General features: G+C 34.2%; 1 protein-coding gene across 3 annotated transcripts in view; it reads left to right on the plus strand.

The window, feature by feature from the left end:
* The window catches only part of Prd (paired), a 72,011-nt gene that overhangs the window by 15,420 nt on the left and 31,868 nt on the right, over positions 1-24,723 (plus strand). Inside the window, exons 1-2 of one of the 3 annotated variants that reach the window (XM_023160794.2) lie at positions 12,620-12,870; positions 21,624-21,796. In XM_023160794.2, coding sequence (XP_023016562.2) covers positions 12,807-12,870; positions 21,624-21,796 — 237 coding nt within the window. In that variant the 5' untranslated portion in view covers positions 12,620-12,806. Of the gene's footprint in view, positions 1-12,619; positions 12,871-20,803; positions 20,892-21,623; positions 21,797-24,723 lie in introns of those variants that run through there. The other 2 variants (XM_074170660.1, XM_074170661.1) reach the window with 2 other exon arrangements.

The following is a 24,723-nucleotide window of genomic DNA, read 5'->3' on the forward strand; positions in this document are numbered from 1 at the left end:
CAGAATCTCTCAAGTCTGAGAGGCTGTAGTAGCATTAGCTCTGCTTTATTCGTTATAAATGATTCAGCATTGATCTAAACCTGCGAAGAAACTCGTTGAATTGAATGATCGTCAACATTTCTTTTATAATGCAATGAATGAAATGATTTCCATAAAATTTAGCTTCAGAAGGTACAAATGAGTAGAAATGAGAAAATAATGTACTCCACATTTTATCAAAGATAAACTAAGATTCACGGTTTTGAAATTGAATGGAGTCGGCAGGGAATAACTAATCAGCATTCTACCAATTTGTCTTGACTGCAGAGCAGACAAAATGTCATGCAAATATATGAGGATTGAATCGATGGATGCCGTATTGTTTAAATATTTGCATGAAAAAAAATTGGTAGTAGTTTTTACGAACCACGTTTTTATTCACCCATTTTTCCGTCTAGTTTGATTTTAAATGTGACTATCACAAATGATTCAATTTTGTTTATATCAGAATACATATTTCAGTATAAGAAAGGAGTGGTAAATTTTGGGGAAGATGCCCTTTTAGGGCCCAAAAAAAATAAAAAAAATTCATGAACACGACATACGTCACCGAGCCGCCTATGGATGGGTGAGTGCGTATTCCGAGAAATCACAAATCAATTATGAATCACCAAGGTAGCAGTTTACGAACTCTGACGGAATAAACACTGGTTGGTCATCCTGAAAGTCAACAATTCTACTGTCTGTTAAAATCTATTTTTCCGTTAACCAACTCTTGCCCCCTTAGAAGTCGAAATTGTACTGCGAGCTGAGGAATAACGGGGTATTTCTTACCTTTTAGCACTAGAGCTGAGGATTAGTATTAGTCAGCGTGGCGGTAAGAGAAACAGTTCAAAGAATGTTCGAGGGCCTTTCATGATCGTATTGAAGTATGAACGTGGCAAAATTTATTCAGATAGTTCAACGATTGATTCAAAATTTAAACAGTAAAGAGTAGATACCAGGCGATTATAAATAGGTTCGATAAGTGATTACATGTGAAGTTATCTTGAAAGAGAAGATAATACGTTGTATTTCAAGTCATTAAATGAATTTGTTAACTGTGTCACTCGGTAATAACATAACAATATCAATGATAAATTATCTAATTACCAAAAAGGTAGACATGTTGCATGTGAAAATACCAGATTCCAAAATACATATTGAGAAAACTTTTGTTTTGTTCTATTATATCAGGAACTATTTTATCTCTCCTGTCCGCTTTCCGGTTACTATCTTTTTAGAGCTTCTTATACTTTTACAGGCTTATCTCGTTCTAGTGGATCAATTTCAACTGTATACTAATTTTTTCAGGTTTTAGAGGATAGCCTCTGTCGTCGTTTTCCATTCATTGATCCTATAGATTGGAAGAAACAGCAACTGGTTCTGCATAGGAGCCCGATTCTTGAGAACCGTCTCTGTGTCAGAAATCACAAGTTGAAAACTGAGACTTTATGAATGCCTAAGTATCTTGACTTCGAGGTTTTTCATTCAAATGTGGTCGATATTTTTTTCAACGTAGAAAACACAACTGAACGTTTTCATCTTCTTTTGCATATCATTCATAGATTTTATGGTGATTAAGACACCGTTTGTTCAATGCTCATAGTCTAACGTCTTCTTGAATTAGATCCCCGATTTTCCTTTCCTTCGTCTTCAAAGTATTCTGACGTTTTTCCTGTTTGAAACAATTTTGCAAGGATTTGATCAGATACAATGTTTTCAAAAATTGTTTCAGTATATTCTCATCGGTCGCCGTCAATAACACAATAACCTTCAAGTAATGTGTGTAACTGATGACTTGTTATTTTGTAGAAATTCATGATCACTAATGAAATGAATGAAAACATTTTTGTCTGATTTCCACTATTTATTTAATTTTCAAGGCCGGTTTCGAGTTTCATCTCATTTCAATTTTCACAAATTAACACCTAAGGATTGAATCTTCACAAACTTGATTTTCAAAAAATATAACATGGTTTCGCTATCACAGTAGCTTTTTCGTACAAAATTACTATGAATTTTCATCGAATAACGGCCAAATCAATCAGAAATAATACATTTGAAATCTAAAAACGTGGCAGGGGTGCCAACTATGAAATTACCGGGGTTGTCAAACTTATGAATTCAAGAGTGAAGACCTACATAAATCGAGTTGCTCCTTAAGGGTTATATATTTCGGGTTTTTAATTGTTTTAATAATTTCCATGGCTTCCAACAAATTAATTTCCTTCCCTCTGTTACATGTGTGTAGGATTTTGAGATTATCTTTTTTCATCTTGTAGATGTTCATTCATTATAGATTTTTTTGTCCAAACAGACGTGTTCACGGAGCCTTACGTCAAAATTTCTAACTGATTGGCCTGTATTAACTGCTGAGCATTCCCCACACTCTATTCTATACAGGGTGTCCCTGGACTTCCTCTTTTCCTCTCGGGAATGTATAGATGGGGTCAAAATATCACCAGTACTTCATATAACTTTTTTTCCTAAAAGTCTTCGTAACCAAGTTACGGGCCCTCGAAGTTACAAAATGAAAAATGTTTTTCTTTGATAACTTTTCAAGTGAATATTCAAAATCATCCAAATTTTGGTAATTGACTAAACAAATGAATTCCGTCGATGAGCTTTCATGCAGGAGTCAGTTGTTTTGCTACAAAGTCAGGAACGGACTACCCCCGATGGTCCACACCCCAAAACTTTGAAATGACAGATATTTTTCAATATTTTTCAACAAAATAAGGTTACTTGGACAATTTTATGAATAAAAGTACTCGTGTGGAAAGTCGATCGGAGCAACGAGTCTTGATAAAAATGTAGTTCTACTCGACGACATCAAACCCGCTCGTTCACCATTATTTGAAATGAATAATTATCAAAGCAGAAATAATAATGATAACGTTAATTCAACAACATTTATAACAGGAATAATACAAAGTATGCTAAAATGAAGTCGTAAACAAAAAGTACAGTACCTATATGGAAGTTTAAGTCACAATTGTGATAGCAGATATTTTTTCAAAAGAAATATCAAGTTCTGTAGATTCGTGGTGTTTTCAAACTAACAAGCTACTCTACTATGAAATATCGAATTCATTCCATATTTTGTATGTACATAATACGTGTGGAATAATCACGTTTCGTGTTGATCAGTTATCTGAATCTCATGAAACTCAACATTCGAATGTTTCAAATTCTTCTTCACAGCTAAACTGTTGAGGAGTTTCACTGATAATTATAATTTTATGGGAGAAATTCTTTAACACGAATCTAAATTTAGCTGAAAAAACGCACATCGGAAAAAATATTTACTATACTAATAAAAAGCAAACGAATGAACTACAAAAACGGCTGCACATGATCAGGTGAAAAATATCCAAGGAATAATTATGTTCCATTTCTTTCACAGATGTTGACAAAAAAACCTTTTAGAAAGTTTTGATAAAAAATGAGAAACTGGAATGCGATTTTGTTTTGTTGAGTGGTGCGTTGTCATATGACTATCATTGTATTGTCAATATTCTATAGGATATTTTGAATTTTTTTGATATGGCCGAACAGTTTACATTCAATGAATATGCAGATATGCATGTATTTTATGGACGAGCATTTTGTAATGCTGCAGAAGCTCGTCGTCTGTATCCCGAGCATTTTCCCAATCGAACGGTACCGTCAAGAGAAACATTCGAGCGTGTCGATCGCAGCTTGAGGGAGACAGGTATGTAATAATTGATAATTAATTTGAGCACGTTGTTTTATTTCGATATTATTGTAGGTACAGTTTTGCCAAAACGAGGTGGTGAGGGCGCTCCTAGGACTGTACGTACCGTTGTATTGGAGGAAAGTATTTTGGAAGCCGTCGCTGATGATCCTTCAATGAGCATCAGAAATCTATCAGAACAGTTCCATACATCCAAGTCCACTATTCATAGAATAATTAGGGAACAACTGCTCCACCCATTTCACATCCAAAAGGTACATGCCATGACACCTCAAGATTTTCCAGCACGACTGGAATATGCCAATTGGTTCATGGATAGGCAAAAAGAGGATATGACTTTTATTAATCGAGTTTTATTCACTGATGAAGCAGGTTTCAGTAGAGATGAAGTTATCAACTATCATAATCTCCATATATGGGCCGAAGAAAATCCCCATGGGATATTGCAAACCAAACACCAACGGAAATTCAACGTGAATGTTTGGGCTGGTATCATAGGAAACCATCTTATAGGATCATTCGTTCTACAGGACCGATTGAATGGAGAACGTTATTTGGAGTTCATTCAGAACGATTTGAATGGACTTTTGGAACATGTTCCATTGCAAACCCGAAGAGATATGTGGTTTATGCATGATGGCGCTCCTCCTCATTTTACTTTGATTGTGCGTGACCATCTGAACCATATTTTCCACAATAGATGGATTGGTAGAGGTGGGCCATATTCATGGCCATCGCGGTCTCCGGATTTAAATCCATTGGATTTCTTTCTGTGGGGGCATCTAAAAAGCCTTGTTTACGCTACACCTATTCACACAAGAGATGCATTGTTGAATAGAATAACATTACATTGTGAAGCCATACGAAACGACCCTGGAATGCTATTTCAAGTACAGAGAGGGTGTCTTTGCAGACTAAGAAAATGTATAGAGAGAGAAGGTGGTCATATCGAGCAGTTTCTGTAGCGGATTTTTCATTTCTGTTTGCTCTTGAGGCTCTTGAGTTTCGTTAGTTAAACGTGTTTGCATTATAAAAATTCGTTATGAACATTTTACCTATCATTTCCATTTTCCTTAAAAACTAATATTTTCGAATAATGGTAGACATCTCAGGATAAATGTTGTTGAATTAACGTTATCATTATTATTTCTGCTTTGATAATTATTCATTTCAAATAATGGTGGACGAGCGGGTTTGATGTCGTCGAGTGAAACTACATTTTTATCAAGACTCGTTGCTCCGATCGACTTTCCATACGAGCACTTTTATTCATAAAATTGTCCAAGTAACCTTAATTTGTTGAAAAATATTGAAAAATATCTGTCATTTCAAAGTTTCGGGGTGTGGACCATCGGGGGTAGTCCGTTCCTGACTTTGTAGCAAAACAACTGACTCCTGCATGAAAGCTCATCGACGGAATTCATTTGTTTAGTCAATTACCAAAATTTGGATGATTTTGAATATTCACTTGAAAAGTTATCAAAGAAAAACATTTTTCATTTTGTAACTTCGAGGGCCCGTTACTTGGTAACGAAGGATTTTAGGAAAAAAAGTTATATGAAGTACTGGTGATATTTTGACCCCATCTATACATTTCCGAGAGGAAAAGAGGAAGTCCAGGGACACCCTGTATATTCTGTTCAATGCATTCAGCATATCTACATCCATCTACAAACTCCCTATATAACTACTTTTTCAGATTTGAAATGTATTAGTTAGTTTTTATACTTAATGAAACCCGAAACCGGTCGTAAAAATAAAATAACTAGTGGAAAGTAGACAAAAGTGTTTTTATTGATTTTATTAAAGTGAAAACCTTAAAGTAGTTCAAATAATAACAGTTCACTTTTCTATTTGCACTCTACAAAATGAATATTTCATAAGAATTCTTCTCTTTCCATTTCTCATTACATAAGTTCCAGTACTTTTCAATACTTTATAGTCCCCAATAAATTCAATTTTTTTTTGTTCGCGTGGTACCACTGTTAAACCAGATGAGCCCATGATCCCATAATTTTCAATTTCATCCTCGCTAAGGACACTTTTCTGTATAGTATAGTAATTTAAAATGACTTTCTAGCAATAAACATCGATCATAAAATCGTAAACGTCAACAGATACTCATTTGGAATATTAAACTTATTTATTGCACATTATGGTTTGGTGCATGCCCAGAATCGTATACAGTTTGGGCCAATATTTATGGTACCCTAGCCAGAACCGAACAAAAACGCAATAAAGGTAGATGAAATAAAAAATCTGAGTTCGAACTAGAATTTACAAAAAATATAGATATGTAAGGCTTGTCAAATATAGGTATTGTGATATAATTATAGGGAACGCGCAGGTTGTGGTGATTCTCAAGTTTCTTCCTAGATTTGACAAGCTAGACATGGCTAGACTTACTTTTTTTACAGATTGTCTTAGAGCAATATCATATCAATTATTAATTTTGCCTACATAGCTCAATAAGAGATTGAAAGGGATTCATTTCTCAAAATCATTTATTCTCGATAAAGATTATCAATTAAAAATAATTTACCGATAATATTTTATACATTGCGAGGGCATACAAAGGGCCATTGGAACATTTTCCTGGAAATTAAATTTACTAAATTCCATGTTTGAAGTCGGAATTAAATAAAATTCCGAGTTCAAAATCGGAATCGACGGGAAGCCTCAAACAAATGAAAATACTGAGAAATTCAAATACTCAGGGGTCATCATAGACCCGGATTCAAAACTGAGTCATCGTGTAGATTTGTGTAGTTTTTTTTTCATTCTGTAGTTTTTTGACTTAGTGTGAACACAATTAATGGTGATTATATTGACTAAAATTTATGAATTCAAAAGCTTGAAGTTTTCATGTTTGGTGTGGAATAAGGTATAAAATTGGCACATTCATAAAATTTGCACATAGATGATTTTCAATAAGCACATATTGCAGAGATACAATGAATTGCAGAGGAGTTGATACGTTTGCACACATTTGAAGCACTTGCAAGTTTCTATATTGGAAGTGTCGGATAGTCACCAACAGACTAATTAACAGTGTCACTATTTTTATTCGGGTTTGCAGGTCGACGATTTTTGAATTTTCTTCCTTCACTAGCTCGACTGGCTAGCTTCCTCAGAGGTTTATACACCTTGAGTTCAAACCCGAATAAAAGCAGTGAGACTGAAAACCTCAGCTGCGAAAGCCTTAACAATTTTGTCAGACTATTTAAGACTCACATCATTTTAGTTGCCCGAATTTTTATTTTTCCAGTGTTGTCTTCTCTTCAAATGTTTGAACCAATAGTATAATCGAATAATGGAAAATGTTAGGTGCATCACTGAAGTAGCGAAAGCCTCGAATAATTCGGAATCTTCTACTATCTATCTACTATCTATCTATCTACCGCGCCTCTCCGATTCTTTGACTTCTTATTTTTCGAAACTATATAAGTACTTCCTATTCAATTTCCTCTACGAATTCAAATTGAACTAATGATATCATAGTGTTAATGATAGTGTTAATGAACGCACTGTTCGACGTTGGTTTGAGAAGTTTCGTTCCGGAGATTTTAGCTTCGAAGCTACATATTCGTGAATGTTTTCTCATTATTATCGTTTGATTGTGATATATTGAGGTTCATAAAACACCATAACGAACTTTGAAATAGACTGATGTGATATACATATGTTTTCAAGTGTAGATATATAGTTCAAGATTGAATTTTCCTATGAAAAATCCTTGGACAAGTATAGGTATAGTTCAAGTAAACGATATAGTGCAACCTACTTTCCAACAGCTTCCCTTTATTAATATAGTAAGGGAGCTAACTAATTTCTTCATTCAATAATAATTTCTGATTATATAAGAATCACAGTAACTATATATAATATATATATAATGAATATTTCTTTTATATAAGTGAGTGGGAAAGTAGGGATTCAAATAACAGGGTGATAATTGAAAACACTTCTGAATACTTCTTACTCACTGACATGCTCAAGGTTGCCCCTTTCCTCTCATGCAGACCTACGACTTCATAAGTACGTATGGTAGATATCTAACGGAAAAACAACTAAGCCAACTAACCCATATAATCGATCGCTTCAAAAACACTTACTAACTTCCTTCGAAAGCTTATGATAATTCCTCTTCCATATTCTCTGTTTCACTATCACTGTCCTCTTCTATTTTCTCTGTTTCACTATCACTGTCGTCATTTAAATCAATAATGAATTCATTTCCACCATCAATATGGAAGTGTCCAATCTCCATATATATATATATAGTCTTTTTCAACTAAAATTACTTTTTTAATCCTTTTCTTTTTCGGTAATATCAGCTACTTTAATTTAATTAGCTCTATTACCTTCTTATCTTGTTTTCTGGCATGTTAGGCGTACATATTCTCGAACCATCAGTCCACCATTTCGTAACTGTGTCGTGAGTGTCATACCAAGTTTCGTCCAAATAGAAAATTTGCCGTTGTTCTTGTCTAAGTATTCGCGTAATTTCACTATTCTTCTGCTTTCCATAACTGCTTGACGTTTGTTTATTATTTTAAATCTAAATCCTAGTTTCTTTATCCAATTCTGAAGAGTTTTGTAACAGCAGCTTACGTTATGGGGGAAGTATTCAATTTCGTCCTTCTTATGATTTCAGTCGTAGGAAACTGTTTTTGTAATAGTCGAATTTTATTTTTTCCAAAGATTTTATTAGATGAACATCTAAAAGTTTTGATAATTCTGTAACACATCGCGTCTTGCGTTCATAAGATTTGTTTTTGACTATTTTACGTACCTACAGTTGAGAAAGGAATTTCGATTAAATCTGATGTTGCTTGTTTCTCTTGAAACCAAATTTGAGATGTAGATTTTTATATACCTTGAAACATACTCTCTGATGTGTTTCAATATTCAAATGCAACCGAAACTTATTCAATGGTATCTCTTTTTCGCATTGTTCACCATTGCTATTGAAATCGCTACACTGGAAAGAGTCTGCGTTGTTATCACACTCGTTATTACTATTATAAATTACTTGTCCAAGGACGCTACACTTCAAACAGATAACAAAAATTTCAAGTAATTATAACTGCAACAATATCGAATTTCAACACTTATATCGCGATCAGTTCCTGAACTGAACACGACGGCGATAACCATCTCCGCATTCCCCGATTTCTATTCGTCACCGTAGCATGACTTTAAATTTAATTTTATGACTCTTCAGTCAATCATAAAACTCGGTTAGTAAAAATTATCCTATACGAACTGCCAAGTCTACAGTTCACGTGGACTACTTCGCTGCCGGTTAATTTCTATGTATTGGTTTTTTTGCCAATTTTAAGAGTGCACAATATCGTTCACTTCGACTATATTTGGCAATGATGGTGTTAATGAATGCAATTTAGTTCCGGAGATTTTAACCTCGAAGTTGAGCCCCGAAGTGGCCGAACCACAATAATCGAGGACTAGGATTTGAGGACCTTGGTGAAGACTGACCCATCACAAACGATGCGTGGGATGGCGAAAGAACTGGGTGTCAGCTCCCATGCGGTGGACTAGTTCGCTGCTGGATCATTTCTATGTATTGGTTTTTTTGGCCTTTGAGACTGCCGCCAATTTTGCCGCCGCAAAATATCGTTTACTTAGACTATACCTAATCTACAAGGGCACAAAAGTAATATGTATAAGGAAATTATTATGAGGAGTTTTACAGAACAGTCGAAAAGAAGTAAGTGAAAAAAATTGATTTAAAACATATCCATCGATTGAGGAAAAAGACACCTTTGAAAGATATTCTATACCGATTGTCAGTGGCGGATTTGAGGGGCTCAAAGACCAGGGCCGGTCTCGTAATCAGAAGCATTAATATTTCCTAGCTGCATTACAGTAAAAGTTGAATGAACAATTTGAAATACATTTTCTGGGTCATTATCAATGAAATAATTCAGTTATAGTACCTATATACAATATAAAAACCGTATTTTTATACATTTATAGTAGGCATATATGTATTATGTAAATAGAAATACTTTCAAAACAACGTGGCAACTATACTTCAGCACTAAAACACATATTTACGTCTGTTCCATTTGTTTTGACAAAAGAAAATTACCGAGCTCTTAAAAACACGTCTGAAGCTGAAAACTTCATTTATTCATTCATCAATTATTATTTTTCCTCTTCGAAGTAGTCTCCCTCAGATATAATACACTTGTGCCAGCGTTTTTTCCTATCCTTGAAGCAGTTCTAATATGTAATTTTTGGTACGTCCTTGAACTCTCTCAGCGATTCGGTTTTTATCTTTTAAATCGTCGCAAAACGCCGTACCTTCAAGGGTCTCTCCAATCTTGGAAACAGGAAAAAGTCGCAGGCGCCAAATCTTGAGAATACGGTTTCTGATGAGGCATGATTACGATGTTGTATTTGTCAAAAAACTACGAGCAAGCAATGACGAATGAGCAGGTGCATTATCGTAATCAAAAGCCATGAAATATTTTTCCACAATATTGGATGTTTTCTTCGTATTGCTTCTCGCAAGCAGTACATAACTTCAAGATAATTGACCGAACGACCATGTGGCAAGAACTCCTGATGCTTGGTCTACTGCGCCTACTGGAAGCAAAGACCTTAAAAGAAGAGGAGAAGAACTCCTGATGCACTATGCCACGTTAATCGAATGAAACTCTGAGCAAAATCTTGACATTTGATCGAACTTTGCGTGCTTTTTTAGTTTTCCCTCTTCTGAGCCCTTCTATTGGGACGATTCGACTTTGGTTTCGATGTCATAATCATATACCCAGTTATGACCCTTTTAAACAAATCCCGATCACCTTCGACGTCATTCAACATCTCTTTCGATCAAAATTTAGCAATTTCGGAACGAACTCTGCTGCCACACGCTTTATGCCCAAAATTTACGAAAAAATTGCCATGAGCCATCTGATATTCCGACATCCTCAGCAACTTTTCTTAATTTTCTCATTATTTTCATCGATTGTTGATGTGCTGGGGCGTTAAAGGCGAGCGTCGTCATTCACATCTTCTCGACTTTCTGTGAAAATCTTGTACAACTTTAAACATTTTTCTGACTCAGAGTACAATCATCGTATGCCACTGTCAACATTTCATGTGTTTTTGAGCACTTGATTCCATTTCTCACACAAATTTTAATGAAAAATTATTTTATCAATTTTTTTTCGGAGGCGCAGAAACTCGCCGAACACGCTAAACACTGTTAACTTTTATGCCTTTCAAGAACAAACTTAACAGTTGAAACTATGAACATATATCCAAAAGAGTGTACTAACATAAAAAAATCGCTAATCGAATGTACATCGCCCGCGAAATTTGAATATTCGCCTTATTTTTTTAACAGACCTTGTTTGTGGTACCTATCTATATAGATACCGAATGTCTCATATCGGAATTGATATTTAATCGGTAATAGGCAAAATCGGCTTCTGATTAAACCAATAGTTCCGAACATATTTTTTGAAAAGTGTTCTGTTCAATATTCATTAAGATAAGAATATTTGATACCGGCAACCTGCTTACGGGCGTCGATAAGAGTATTACGGTTCTGGTATGTGATAAAAGATTTTTATTGGATTCATTCTATGCCAAAGAATCCAAAGTGCCTAAATAGAAAAATCTTGACAATCTTGAGTTTATTTATTTCACACACTATTCTACAGGATGAACCCAATTACAGAATAGGGATTAACAGTGGCGTTCACAAATATGTAGTAAGTACCTACGTAATATAATTTGTGAATCTATGTAAAAAAAATTAAAAACAGAACTGTCAGTTAGCTAAAAAATGTCTTTTCATTTGTATAATCTGTCAGTTGAATATATCTAGGACATGACTAACAGAATTAGAGGTATCGCACATTGTATAAATTGGAGATTTTTTCATTATATTTGTACGCGGAGTGTTAAGACACTATTCCTAGATGCCCGTCTAGGAACCCAAAAATTCAACATATGTAACAGTTGAGAGCAGGTGATGATATTGTTTATGACCTTGAATAAAAAAAAGAATTATATTTACGCCTTACCTCGAGACTACAAAAATTGTGAGTTACAAGCAATTCATAATAGGGTATTCCTACAGTAGGATACGTGCCTTCAAGTTTAAAATACATATATTTTAGGAAGCGCCTCTGTATGGCTTCTACTTGATTTATATGAATCTGATAGTAGGGACTCCACAAGACAGATGCATATTCCAGCCTAGATCGAACAAAAGTGAAATAAAGTAATTTCAATGTTGAAGCTTTTTCGAAGTCTTTTGTATTTCTAACTAAGAATCCATACATGCGATAAGCTGCTGTTAGAGTACTGTCAATAGGTTTATTGAAAGAGAGGGATGAATCAAAACTAACACCTAGATCAGAGAATTATTGATGGTTGATACTAGTCTAAACAAATTCAAACGTTGTTCATTCGATATCCCAAAAACCTCAGTCTTTCTGCCCATTGGCAGTCAATGGTTCGACGTTTTAATTATTCATCAAAAATTATTTCAATGCAAATATCTAGAATCGAATAAATCGCAGTAGGTATTCAGTGAAGTGGTGTTTCGAGACAAATGAGTGTCATAAGTACACCAGAATAGGTATATAATTTGTAATCTTCTACACGAAATAATAACGACGGTCCATCTTTGGATATTGGTCCATAAATTTAATCCAACAACTGTAATTAGTAATAACAGGACTTATAATCGGCAATAATCTCTATAATAAAGTTTAAGCTTCTTCACCTACCGACGCTAAGCTGGTCTTACGGTGGGTGTGGCCAAATAGGGCGGAGCCAACAACTTTTAACACCAGCTCGAGTCATAATATTATGAGTTAGTTCCTCTCCATGATTCTTTCAGAGTAGTCAACACTGTTAAAGTGGATGTTGAGTTAAACGTTCAAAAATCTTTCGACGTGTATGAACTGAGTTGAGTGACATTGAGTGATAAAAATAATAATTGTGACTTTTTCAATTTTTGTGAATGATTCGATGGTGTAGTTTCCTGAACTGTTGATACTAAACCAGCTTTCTGAGCGAAATGACTGTTACAGGAAACTTTGGAATTATGCACAGGCCTTGCTTTTCTGTTTATCCCTTTCAAGGTTAGTATGAATGCTTCACATATGGAGAAGTAAACCTCTGTCAAACATAATGTTTCCGAAACATTTATTGGTAAATGGAATCAAAAATGAACTCTTTGGTTATATTGCCTCAACAATTTTTAGCGACTAGGTACTTTCAAATGAAAAAAATATGAAGACTTTGGGATAGTACAAACTGGGCACCTTAAAACTCTTCAATGCACTATATCTATTCAAGCGTTTAGAAAAAAAAAAAGAAATCGGTACTCAAGACAAGCATTGTCAACATTGATATTTCAGACAAATAACTATGATTTTCCAGACTTAATGATTTTGACATTCATGAAAATAAATGCTAAGAATGGGATTTTTAAATTTTTTTGAATTTATGTTTTCTTCAACTTTTCTGGAAGTAATGTCAACGTATATCCCACGTAGTACCTATATAGCTACCTAAAACAAGTCAAACTGATCAAAATGTTTGCACTTTCAGAATTTTTTAAATTTAGTTTTATAAGCAAAAGCTGTCGTGTGATATGATGATTCAAGATAAAATTCTTCATTTCATGTTCTCGGGATTTTATTAAATTATTGGTCGACTCAATAAATCTAACCCTAACTATTCCCAATTTCTATTATTCACCTATATTAAGTATCTACATTATATCTAGTTATGAAACAAATTACTCAATCGCAACTTTCTTTAGAAATAAATATAAATATACTTCTCAGTGTTTTTTAGGTATATAACCTTCCACAATATGAACAATAAACAAAGCTAAATCAATAGAGAATTTGCTAAAGTGTAATAAAAGGCAAACTGAAAAGTTCATCCGGAAAAATTACTGCTATAAATTTCTCAAAATCAGCTACTTCAACCTTATTCACCATGACAGAAAATATCACTCTGATTTCAAACCTGTCTTCGAAAACTGAGATATTGTCGTTTTTTTCTATAGTTTAAGATAGTTCAGAAATTTAAGATCTCAAATGAAAACTTATTTCGAACAGAAACACTTGGCACAGAAGCGGTATCCAATAACTTTAAACAGAAACCTGAACAACAATACCAAAAATACGGAATGACAGAATATAGTTTGCATATTGGAGTATGATTATTAGGTAGTTATTTTTGACATATGTTAGGTATTTCAGCCAGATGACCCCCTGCACTTCTTGTGATTTAAGGCTTGCGACTTATGACTCAAAACTGTCATTATTTTACACCTTGTTTCTTGTATTATATAATAAAAAGGGAGATATAAGTACCTATATCACTCACCATGAATTTTATGCAACAGTTGAATTCGATTTCTTTTACGGTTATTTTACAACTATCAACAGGACAATGAGGGAAAGTTTCAATTTATTGGGACCAGAAAAGACTTCGAAAGTAAGAATCAATAAACTCGTAAAAGCTATTGTAAATCAAAAACTGTTCGTATTGCTTGGCCTACTTTCCAAGACATTTCATGATAAAGCACTTTATTGCCATTTACTAGCCCAATAGATAGATCGGTTCCTAGGTATAGACCAGAACTGACTAAAAAAATCAGTTACCTCGACTGCAATAAAAAACGTGTTGATTTTTACTACATTTTTGAAATAACCAGAAGTTTTTGGAAATCCAGTTAAACTTTATAGATATCTATTCAAGATTTGTTGGTCATTCCATTCAAGATAAACATAATTATATCGAGCCTAATGTATTAATCATATTTCCACATGGAGAGTGTTTTTGAAAACAGTTATCAACTTCTCGAAATAACAACATATCATGAGTTTAAGGTTGATAGTAGGTATCTACGGATAAAAAAACAAAAAATAATATTCAAAACATCACACGTTAAAAGGTAAGACCTCGTTAATCCTTAGCTCACACAAGTTTCGAATTCTGAGGGTTGTCGTTCGTAGGGGTGCGACAGCTGGTTAACGGAAAAACAGATTTGAAACAGACAGATTTACCAGTGATTGTACATTATGTCTTTCATATATTTCCTGATTTTGAAATAGGTTATTTTGTGAATAATTACCTATATTCTGTATTGTGAAGTAAACACCTTTTGTCTTTTACATTTTCTGTTTTTCTTTTTCACGATCATCCAAGGTTACTAGAGATTATCTCGTACCATTCACCCATACAACTAAGGAGATATTGAACTTGTTGAGAGAAAACTGATTTTCCTAAATGCATCCTATTGCTTTGTTAAGAAGTTAAAATATCTCTTGACTGCAATATAGATTCTCAATTTTAAGAATTATTTTAAAATATCCAAAACTGTTGACCTGAATTTCAAAAAATTGAGCCGCTACCACCCCAATATAGGTATATACTTCATTATATTTATCATAGGTATATACGAGTTCGTATATACGTTCTGTATTGACGGCTTAATCCTTTGGCCTACTACTACCATTTCATGTAATATAAAATTCTCAAATTTGATAAGTAGTACATTTGGCAATCGGTAACCAAGATAGTTTTTGTTATTTCTGAAGGAAACTGAATTACAATAGGAACAGATAAAAAAGAAAAGGAGCATTGAGTATAGAAAATATTCTACGATGTGGGAAAACACCTACCCAAAAAAGTTATTTCTATCTGAATTTGAAAAAATAAATATTGGAGTCTGATAGAAATTCATTGCCTTCCTTACAAACTTCATTCAACAAACCTTCTAGATGATTAGAATGCCACCACAAAATATGGTTCCTTTGTGTCCTCACAATATATCACTTGTAATAATTATCACATAATCCGTCGAATCATACCAAAAAAACTGTTTAGAGAAATCTGTAGAAAATTTTACACAAAACTCAACCCAAAATATATGTGGATGAAATCCATTGAAAAATGATTTTTCTGTAAAGATAAAAACTACATCGTACATGAAAAATTTCTCCTTCGAATCCTTTCCATAAATATATTCGGTTACGCCTCTGGTACCTACAAACTAATGGGAGGCTGAGCTAAGCAAAAGCTCCACAAACCCATGGTATGATATAAGATTCATTCGTAAATCAGTAATACTCGTTCTACAACACATCTAAAAAAGGCCCAATTTCCCAATCTTTACCCGTATTAGAAATCACACGTTAAAAGGTAAGACCTCGTTAGTCCTTAGCTCGCACAAGTTTCTCAACTTTTGAGAGTTGTCGTTCGTATGTGGGCGACAGCTGATTAACGGAAAAACAGATTTAAAACAGATTAGGTCGTTTAGAAAATTCTGTGTCGTTTTACTTCAAACTGTGATATCTTGTGGATTCTTATTCAATTCAATCGAAATAAGCGACATTTGAATCAGTGCATTTTGGCCAACGTAAGACACAAGTCGATTAATTTCGTCAACATATAAATTGGGTGCTCTGGATTCGATGAAGTCGACGGCGGCGGTTTTTGATTGGTCCTGAATGGCGAAAGTTCTAACAGTGGGAACCTTCGCCATTCAGGACATTTCTCCGATTTTTTCACAGTAGGAATCTGCTGTGTCCAACCACTGTCGTGAACGTTTCGTGTTGTGACGATCCGATCCAAAAAAAATAGTTGCGCGAAACCAAAGAAGAACAGACTTCGAAACATGACAATTACGCCAGTAACCTAACCTAACCTAACCTGATGACTTTCATGTCATGAAGAAAACGTTCTCAAGACTATGTGGTACAGAAAATCTATATGTATAGTCGAAGTAACTGATATAGTAATTCTTAAAGCTGTCGGCGAACTCAAAGGCCAAAAAAACCATAACAAAGAAATAATGCCGCTACGAATTAGTCCACGTGGACTGAAGAATTGGCGGTTCGTATTGGATAATTTTTACTAACCGAGTTTTATGATTGGCTGAAGAGTCATAAAATTAAATTTGAAGTCATGTTACGGTGACCAATAGAATGTAGCGATGAGTACCGCAGTTGTGCCGTCAATGATCAGTTCAGGAACTGATCGCGATTTGAGTGTTGAAATTCGATGTTGGTGAAGCTATAATCACTTGAAATTTTTGTTATTTGTTTAAAATGTGGCGTCCTTGGACAAGTACTAATAATAATAACGAGTATGATACAATCCTGTGTAGTGATTCCAATAGCGCTGGTGAACAATGCGAAAAAGAGATACCAGTGAATAAGATTTGGATACATTTGGATTCAACTTTCTGTATAATTTTAAGATTCTTACTGCCTGCCAGCACAGTTTTCGTAAAAGCAAGTCCACACAGTCAGCTGCCTGTAGTTTTGCTGAAATCATCTATAACTCCCTAGACAATGGTATGCACGTGGCAGGAATATTTTTTGGCCTCTCACGTGCATTTGACTGTCTATCTTATGACTTTATTGAAACCAAACTTTCTAATCTAGGATTTAGGGGTGTATTTTTACAATGGCTCAAACATTTTTTTTCAGACCGTACCGTGATAAAAATAAAAGATACACTATCTGATCCTCAACCAATCAGTTCAGGAGTTCCTCAAGGCTCTGTCCTGGGACCGCTTATCTTTCTATTATTCGTCAATGATCTACCCAAATACTTCAACATCAACAACAATAGTCTCACTCTCTTTGCTGACGATACCTCGTTAGCGGTCTCAGCACACAGCCTAGAGGAATTAAAGTCATCAACGGAAAGGTTTATAACACACTTCTTAGATTGGTGCAAGTTAAACAATCTGATTGTTAACTTGAATAAAACAAAATGTATTCATTTTAGTTCTTCCATCGGTCTTGATAAACATCCTGCTGTCTTTGATATTAGAGGGGTGGAATTGGTATCAACGAATTTTACAAAATTTCTAGGAGTCTATGTGGATGATTGCTCAAGATGGTCTGAACACATTACAGTCACTTGTAAAAAAGTTAACCAAGCGTACTATGCTCTCTCCAGAATAAAAAACATTTTATGCCCTTGCATGCCTTGCTGGACGTATATTATAGCTTGGTCTACAGCCATTTAAGCTACAATGTGGTTCTTTTGGGATATGCCACCAACAAAGATAGGGTTTTTATTCCAAAAAAAAAACAGAAAATTATTTGATATCCCATGGAGAGAATCGTGCAAACAGCACTTCATATCATATCAAATCCTGCCATTCTCTTGTATTTTCATATTCAAATGCTATACATCCACGATAATTTAACAAAATATAACACAAATTCTTCTCACCACAGTTACTCAACCAGAAATGGAAAATTGTTAAGTATTCCTAGACACAGATCCTCTAAATTTGAACAGTCACCCAAATATATGGGAATAAAATTATTCAATCACCTACCTGATCACTTTAAAACCATGTTTGATGTCATTTAAAAGAGAAGTTAAAAATTTGCTCCTGTATAAGGATTATTACAGTCAGTGAATTCCTTTTAGACGACTTTAGCTGATTGCGGTTCAGACTTTCATCCAGATTTTATTATTTTATTATACATCTAATTTTGACAAAACTTGTTTTTTTTTTCTTTATATTTTATACATTTTTATACTTTAAAACTACTGAGATATTTTATCTTTATGTATGTTTATTTTCTTTATACTATTTTAACGTGTTGTACTGACATGCCATATACGTTGTTAACGTCTCAAAGGATAAATAAATATAATTATTATTATTATTATCATTTGAATATTGCAACACAGAGAATATGTTTCAATGTATATAAGAATCTACATATCAAGTTTGGTTTCGAGGGAAAAAACTATTACAAGCAACATCATATTTGAGCGAAATTCATTTCTCAACTGTACGTAAAATAGTCAAAAACAAACCTTATGAACGCAAGACACGATTTGATGCGGGATTACCAAAACCTTTAGATGTTCATCTAATAAAATCATTAAAAAAACAATATACGACTGTTACAGAAGCAATGAGATTCCTACAATTGAAATAATAAGGATGAAATTGAATACTTCCTGCCATAACGTGAGCTGCTGTGACAAAACTCTTCAGAATTGGATAAAGAAACTAGTATTTAGATTTAAAATGATAAACAAACGTCAAGCAGTTATGGAAAGCAGAAGAATAGTGGAATTACGTAACAAATACTTAGAACAAATAACTAAATATAGACAAGAACAACAGCAAATTCTCTATTTGGACGAAACTTGGTATGAGACTCACGACACAGTCACAAAAGGGTGGACTGATGGTTCGAGAATGTGTACGCCTAACATGCCTGAAAACAAAGGATCGCGACTAATCATTGTGTATTGCGAATGAAGTAAAGGATGGGTTCCGAATTCTTTGAAATTATGTGGAGAAAAACTTGAGGACTGCAATGTTGACTATCATAAGAACATGAAAGCTAATATTTTTGAGGAATGGTTTGAAAACATATTGATCCCAAATTTGGATGCGAATAGTGTAATAGTTCTTGACAACGCTTCCTATATCATTCGCAACAGCTCATCAAAGTACTGAATAAAAATTCGACGAAAGATAAAATACAAAGTTTTTTAATGGATAACAATTTGTATTTTGAAGATAACTATACCAAAAACCAACTACTTGAAGTTTTACAGACAAAAAAATTTGAAAAAGTGTATGCCCTTGAGAGTATTGTTGAAAAGTATGGACACACCATACTGAGACGGCCCCCCTATTTTTGTGTTTTCAATTCCATCGAGTTGATTTGGGGAAAATTGAAACAAAGCATCAGGCGTAAAAATAATTTTCCAAAATTTGATAAAGAGCTAGTTAAAGAAGAAGTATCTAATATTACCAAAGAAGACTGGCAGAAAAGGATTAAAAAAGTAATAGTAGTTAAAAAAGACTTTATGGAGATTGGACACTTCCATATCAATGGTGGAAATAAATTCCTTATTGATTTAAATGACGACAGTGAAGCTTTTGAAGAAAGTTAGTGAAGTGTTTCTGAAGTGATCGATTGTATATATATATATGTGAGTAAGTAGTTAGGTTAGGTTAGGTCACAAGTGAATGGGTCTATCCCTCCCTCCACCGCAACCCGCAAGGGTTTATTGTGGTTCACACCAATTCAAATGCGAGTAAGTAATATTCAGAAGTATTTTCAATCATACACTCTGTTATTTGAATCACTACTTTCCCACTCATCTATGTCGGACATATCACTCAAGACACTCGATAAACGTCGTGTATATATATATATATATATATATATATATATATATATATATATATATAATATAGTTATTGTGATTCTTATATAATCAGAAATGATTATTGAATAACAAAATTTTTTATTAAAGGGGAACTGCAGGAATGCTGGGTGCACTATATCGTTTACTTGAACTATACCTACCAATAGGTTCATTAGTTATTTTTCACAGTATCCTTCAAGGATGAAAACCAACTCAATGTTATCTCTTAAAAAAAGAGTTACAAGATTGTCTCATCCAGATTTTGTTGAAAATGATTTAAAATTGTTAAAAAATATCTAATAGAAAATTCATATTCTCCTTAGCTTGTGAATAAATATTTAACTCACCCAAATTCAATCATATTTCAAGTGACCCAAATTCATCTACCCTAACTTCACGTAGTATGAAATTTCCAAAACAGATAATTCTCCTTCTAATGACAATAATTAAATTTAATAATAAATAAATTGACTGCAGACTCAACAAACGTTCTTGTGGACTGGCTGAACATGTTATCTCTTCAGACCATGTTATGGATTAAGGAAATACAAAAATTTATGCAGCTGAAAATAATAAATTCAAAAGGCTATTTCTGGAAATGGTTCACATAACTAAAAATAATAATATAATACAAAATTTAAATCAAATTAACAATTATATTTTAACTTTTGATCAACAAAATCAGCAGATAATTTCAATATAACAAGAAACATTATAGATCATTAATAATTCTTCACTTACATTTAAATCTCACTGTATATGTATATGCAAATATCATAATAATCACATTTTCTCTGGGGCTGTAAGAACATTTTCAACGTCACATTTGCTTTTGACTTTTCGGTTTTGTATATGTTTGGATTTACATGCCTTTTTCATTATTTAAAATAACTTTGTTGAGTGAGTCTTTTGTAAAATTGAAACATTGGAAAAAGTAAGAATCCAACAATTATTATGTATAATTTTTGCTGTTTTCGTGACTACCTACATTAACCGATTACGCAATAATTGTTTTTTATGACGGTTAGTTTTTCCTGCATGATTCCCGCAAGGTCATGGTGACTTTAGAGCCAAAATGAGCGTGAGACAAAAAAGATAAGTTCAAAGTTTCGCAAATTTTCAATTCTTGTAAAAAATTACACTTTGTATATAGTCCTTACTAGAAAATTCTTGACAGATCTGCTTGTCCTCGTTATTATTTTCTGACAAGGTGCTGGTGGTGGAAGAATGGAGAGAATCTGCAAAGAGCACTGGCCAAGAAGGAAGATGTTGAAAAGTGATAAATGTTCAAATTCAATATATGCTTGGAAATATCGATTCCAAAATATCACGTACCATGATAATGATATAAGAATTAATATTTTTCCATTATGAAATACAGAGACAAGTTTAAACATATTTTTCTGGGTCATTATATACCAAATAATCCAATCAAGTAGGTCGATGACGTAAGAAATCCATTGAATCCATAGTACATATACATTTTTGTTTTTGCATTAGCTTATTCTCCAAAAAATATTCTAATATGTGATTGGTTTTGCCCTTTCCAGAACTGAAGTAAATATATTATCACTGTTCTTTTCTGAATATATTACCAACTTCAACCAATATTTTCTTATTCAGTTTCATTTTCCTCGTGATTCATGAAATCAATATTTGTTTACAGGACAGGGCCGAGTTAATCAACTGGGAGGAGTTTTTATAAACGGAAGGCCACTTCCGAACCAAAAAAGGAGAGAAATAGTAGAAATGGCAGCTGCTGGAGTACGGCCCTGTGTGATTTCTAGACAACTGAGAGTGTCCCATGGTTGTGTTAGCAAAATTTTAAATAGATACCAGGTGAGAGATTATTTTGATATGCATATGAAAAATTGTGAATATAGACATATACCTTATTGTCCAAGAAAATACAATCTTATTGACAAAGCTTGTTAATAAATCTAGTATGTATAGCACTTCAAAGAATAAAAGAAAAGAAACAATTCAAAAACATAAATACCCAGAAATACAGTTGAGCAAAACTGAGTTCACATATCTGATAGATAAAATATAACAACACAAAATCAAATTTAACAAAGTTTGTAGACAAAATAGTTTGTATAGTCCCTTTCAAAAAATGTAAAAAACAAATATACACAATTTGAATATAAGTTCACATGTCATGGCAATAAAATAATTGATGTAATATTCATCAAGATTGTGGTACGCTTTTGTTGCAAGGGCATTTTCAACAAGATTTCTGAACTTTTCAAACTAATCGTCTACAATAATAATATCCAATAATTAATTTGTTTTACATAATGAACTATACCACTGTTTCAATTTGACCAATAAACTGACCTGACCCTACAGAATAAAAAAACTATATCCACCTGCAACTTCGAAAAAAACCGCAAGGTAGTCCTTTAGATCAAATGGAATCGATAGAATCGTCTATGAACCATTTTCAATTATCTGCCAGAAAACATATAAAATTTCATATTGCATGACTTTCGACAAAAAGTCGTATATTAAAAATATTCAATTATCATTCAATAATAAGTCGTGATTTGTTTAGTTGTTTTTCGTTAGTAGAAAGTGGTACTTTACATAAAAAGACAGGGAAATCTTCCATAGTGCACTAGGTATTGTTAAGGTTAGGTTAGGTCCAAAGTGAGAGGGTCTATTCGACCCTCCACCGCAACCCGAAAGGGTTTATTGTGCCTCACACCTATTCACACTCGACCAAATAAACCCAGCTTCTTAACGACGCCGATTAGTTTGTGTGGTGAGTGGTCTTTCAGGTCAAATGGTAAGAGCACGGCTCTCCCGAACTCTAAAAACCTGATTCGGTCCCCAGCGGGACAGGCTCTGCTATTTCATCATTTTCCAAACAGAGGCGACACACACTGTCTTTCGACAGTCCTAGTCTCTGCATATGATGATTCAAATGTTAGACATCATAATTCATCCCTATTGTAGTCCAACAACTGTTTGGTATCAAGCTTCGAAGGGTGAATAAACGCCTTGGAGTGAGCCAATCCTGGAAGATTCTGCCAGAAGTCCATAAATCTTCTTGCCATCCAGGTGTTCAATGTTTGTTTGGAAAAGCCTAAAGCGATGCCAATGACAGGTTCTGGCCCGATGAAGCTGCTTGCAGCACCCTCCTTTGCAAAGCAGTCAGCAGCCTCATTGCCTTCCATGCCAGTATGGCCAGGAATCCAGACCAGAGACAATCTGTTAAGTCTTCCTATCGAGGAGATTCTTTTTTGGCAATTTGCTACCAATTTGGACGTTGCTCGGTAGGAGCCAAGAGCTTCCAACGTCGCTTGATTGTCCGAGAATATTTTTATTGACTTGTGTATGAGGTTGGGTTCTGCCAATCTCTCCGCACACAATTCAATAGCGTAAATTTCCGCTTGAAATACAATCGCATAGGTTCCTGGGCAGATTGATATCTCTATCTCGGGTCTGCGTATGAAAACCCCTGCACCAGAACCTGAAGGTGTTTCTGATCTATCTGTGAACTAACAACTATCTGCTCATAATATTTCCTTCTCCCGGAGGATCCAGTCTTCTCTACTTGGGAACAGTACTTTATAAGACAGTTCATAGTTTGACAGTTGGATGCATAAAGTCAGAGGTCATCCCCAGAATGCTGTGACTTCCAGTGTCAACCAACAGTCTGTTGCAGTCTGCATCAAATCTAGAAGGATCTCCATGACCGTTGACGGCGTGGTACTGATGGCACCACTCTTAGCCAGACAGGCCTGTCTTTGTAAGCCAGAGAGCTCCGCTTGGGCCGTTTTCTGTAAAGCCTTCGGACACCAGGCAATTGCACCATAAGTGATCATTGGTCTGACAATCATCACATAAATCCAATGGATTTGTTTGGGACCTAAACCCCAAGTTTCACCACAAATCCTAGTTTATTTTTTGTGAATGATACCCCTCTTCGTAATTTCAACAACTCTATATAGTGAAATATTATTTTTTTGAAGTGTGTACGTGTGAAAGCAATGAACATTCATCCGACTGAGATTTCAGCCGTTTTAAGGCAAGTCTGTTCAATCTTATACCACACAATCAGGAAACCAATTTTCACACAGAATTTTTGGGAGTTCAAATAATAAATCTCGATGTTTTGTCACTGTTTTCTTTTCTTTTCGGACGCATGAGGAATAATACCTTACTATGATGGACTTTAATATTATGACAGCTTGCCCGTGGTCAAATTAGTTGACTTCTCTTCTTTTTTTTCCTATTATGGAAAAATGAGACTGCGTGTGCTGACAACAAATATCAGAGCAGCAGGTCCTAAATCTGAATTGCTTCCAGAAACATTTATTCCTATCACGGGACTTACGTCCCGTGATAGCCGTAATGTGATAATTTTTGTTAGCTTACTTACTTTGCAGCACAGATGTGCATCTTTTGCTGAACTCAACTGAGTTCCGCTCACCTGACACTGCCTATATAAAACATAAAATCAAGTCAAGTTGTTGAAGAGAAACGGTTCACCGTTTTTCATGGTCATATACCATGCAGGGAAGGGGATGTGACCATGATGACTTTACAGACTTCGTTCAGAAACAACCATTCCTTATATGACAAAATGTATTCACAAGCAAAATCCTGATTTTTTTATTAGATGACAGAAGCGTTTAATTCAATATCTGATTTGTTAATTCATTTTTTTATATTTTTTGGCAATGAAGTAATATATTTCAATATCATACAGGTACTACCATAAATCACCATTGAGTGCTTTGAAATACATAAATGTT

This window comes from Leptinotarsa decemlineata, unplaced genomic scaffold, assembly GCF_025532065.1.
Source record: "Leptinotarsa decemlineata unplaced genomic scaffold, Ldec_3_MD MMD2_P_RNA_scaffold_9, whole genome shotgun sequence".
Lineage (NCBI taxonomy): Eukaryota > Metazoa > Arthropoda > Insecta > Coleoptera > Chrysomelidae > Leptinotarsa > Leptinotarsa decemlineata.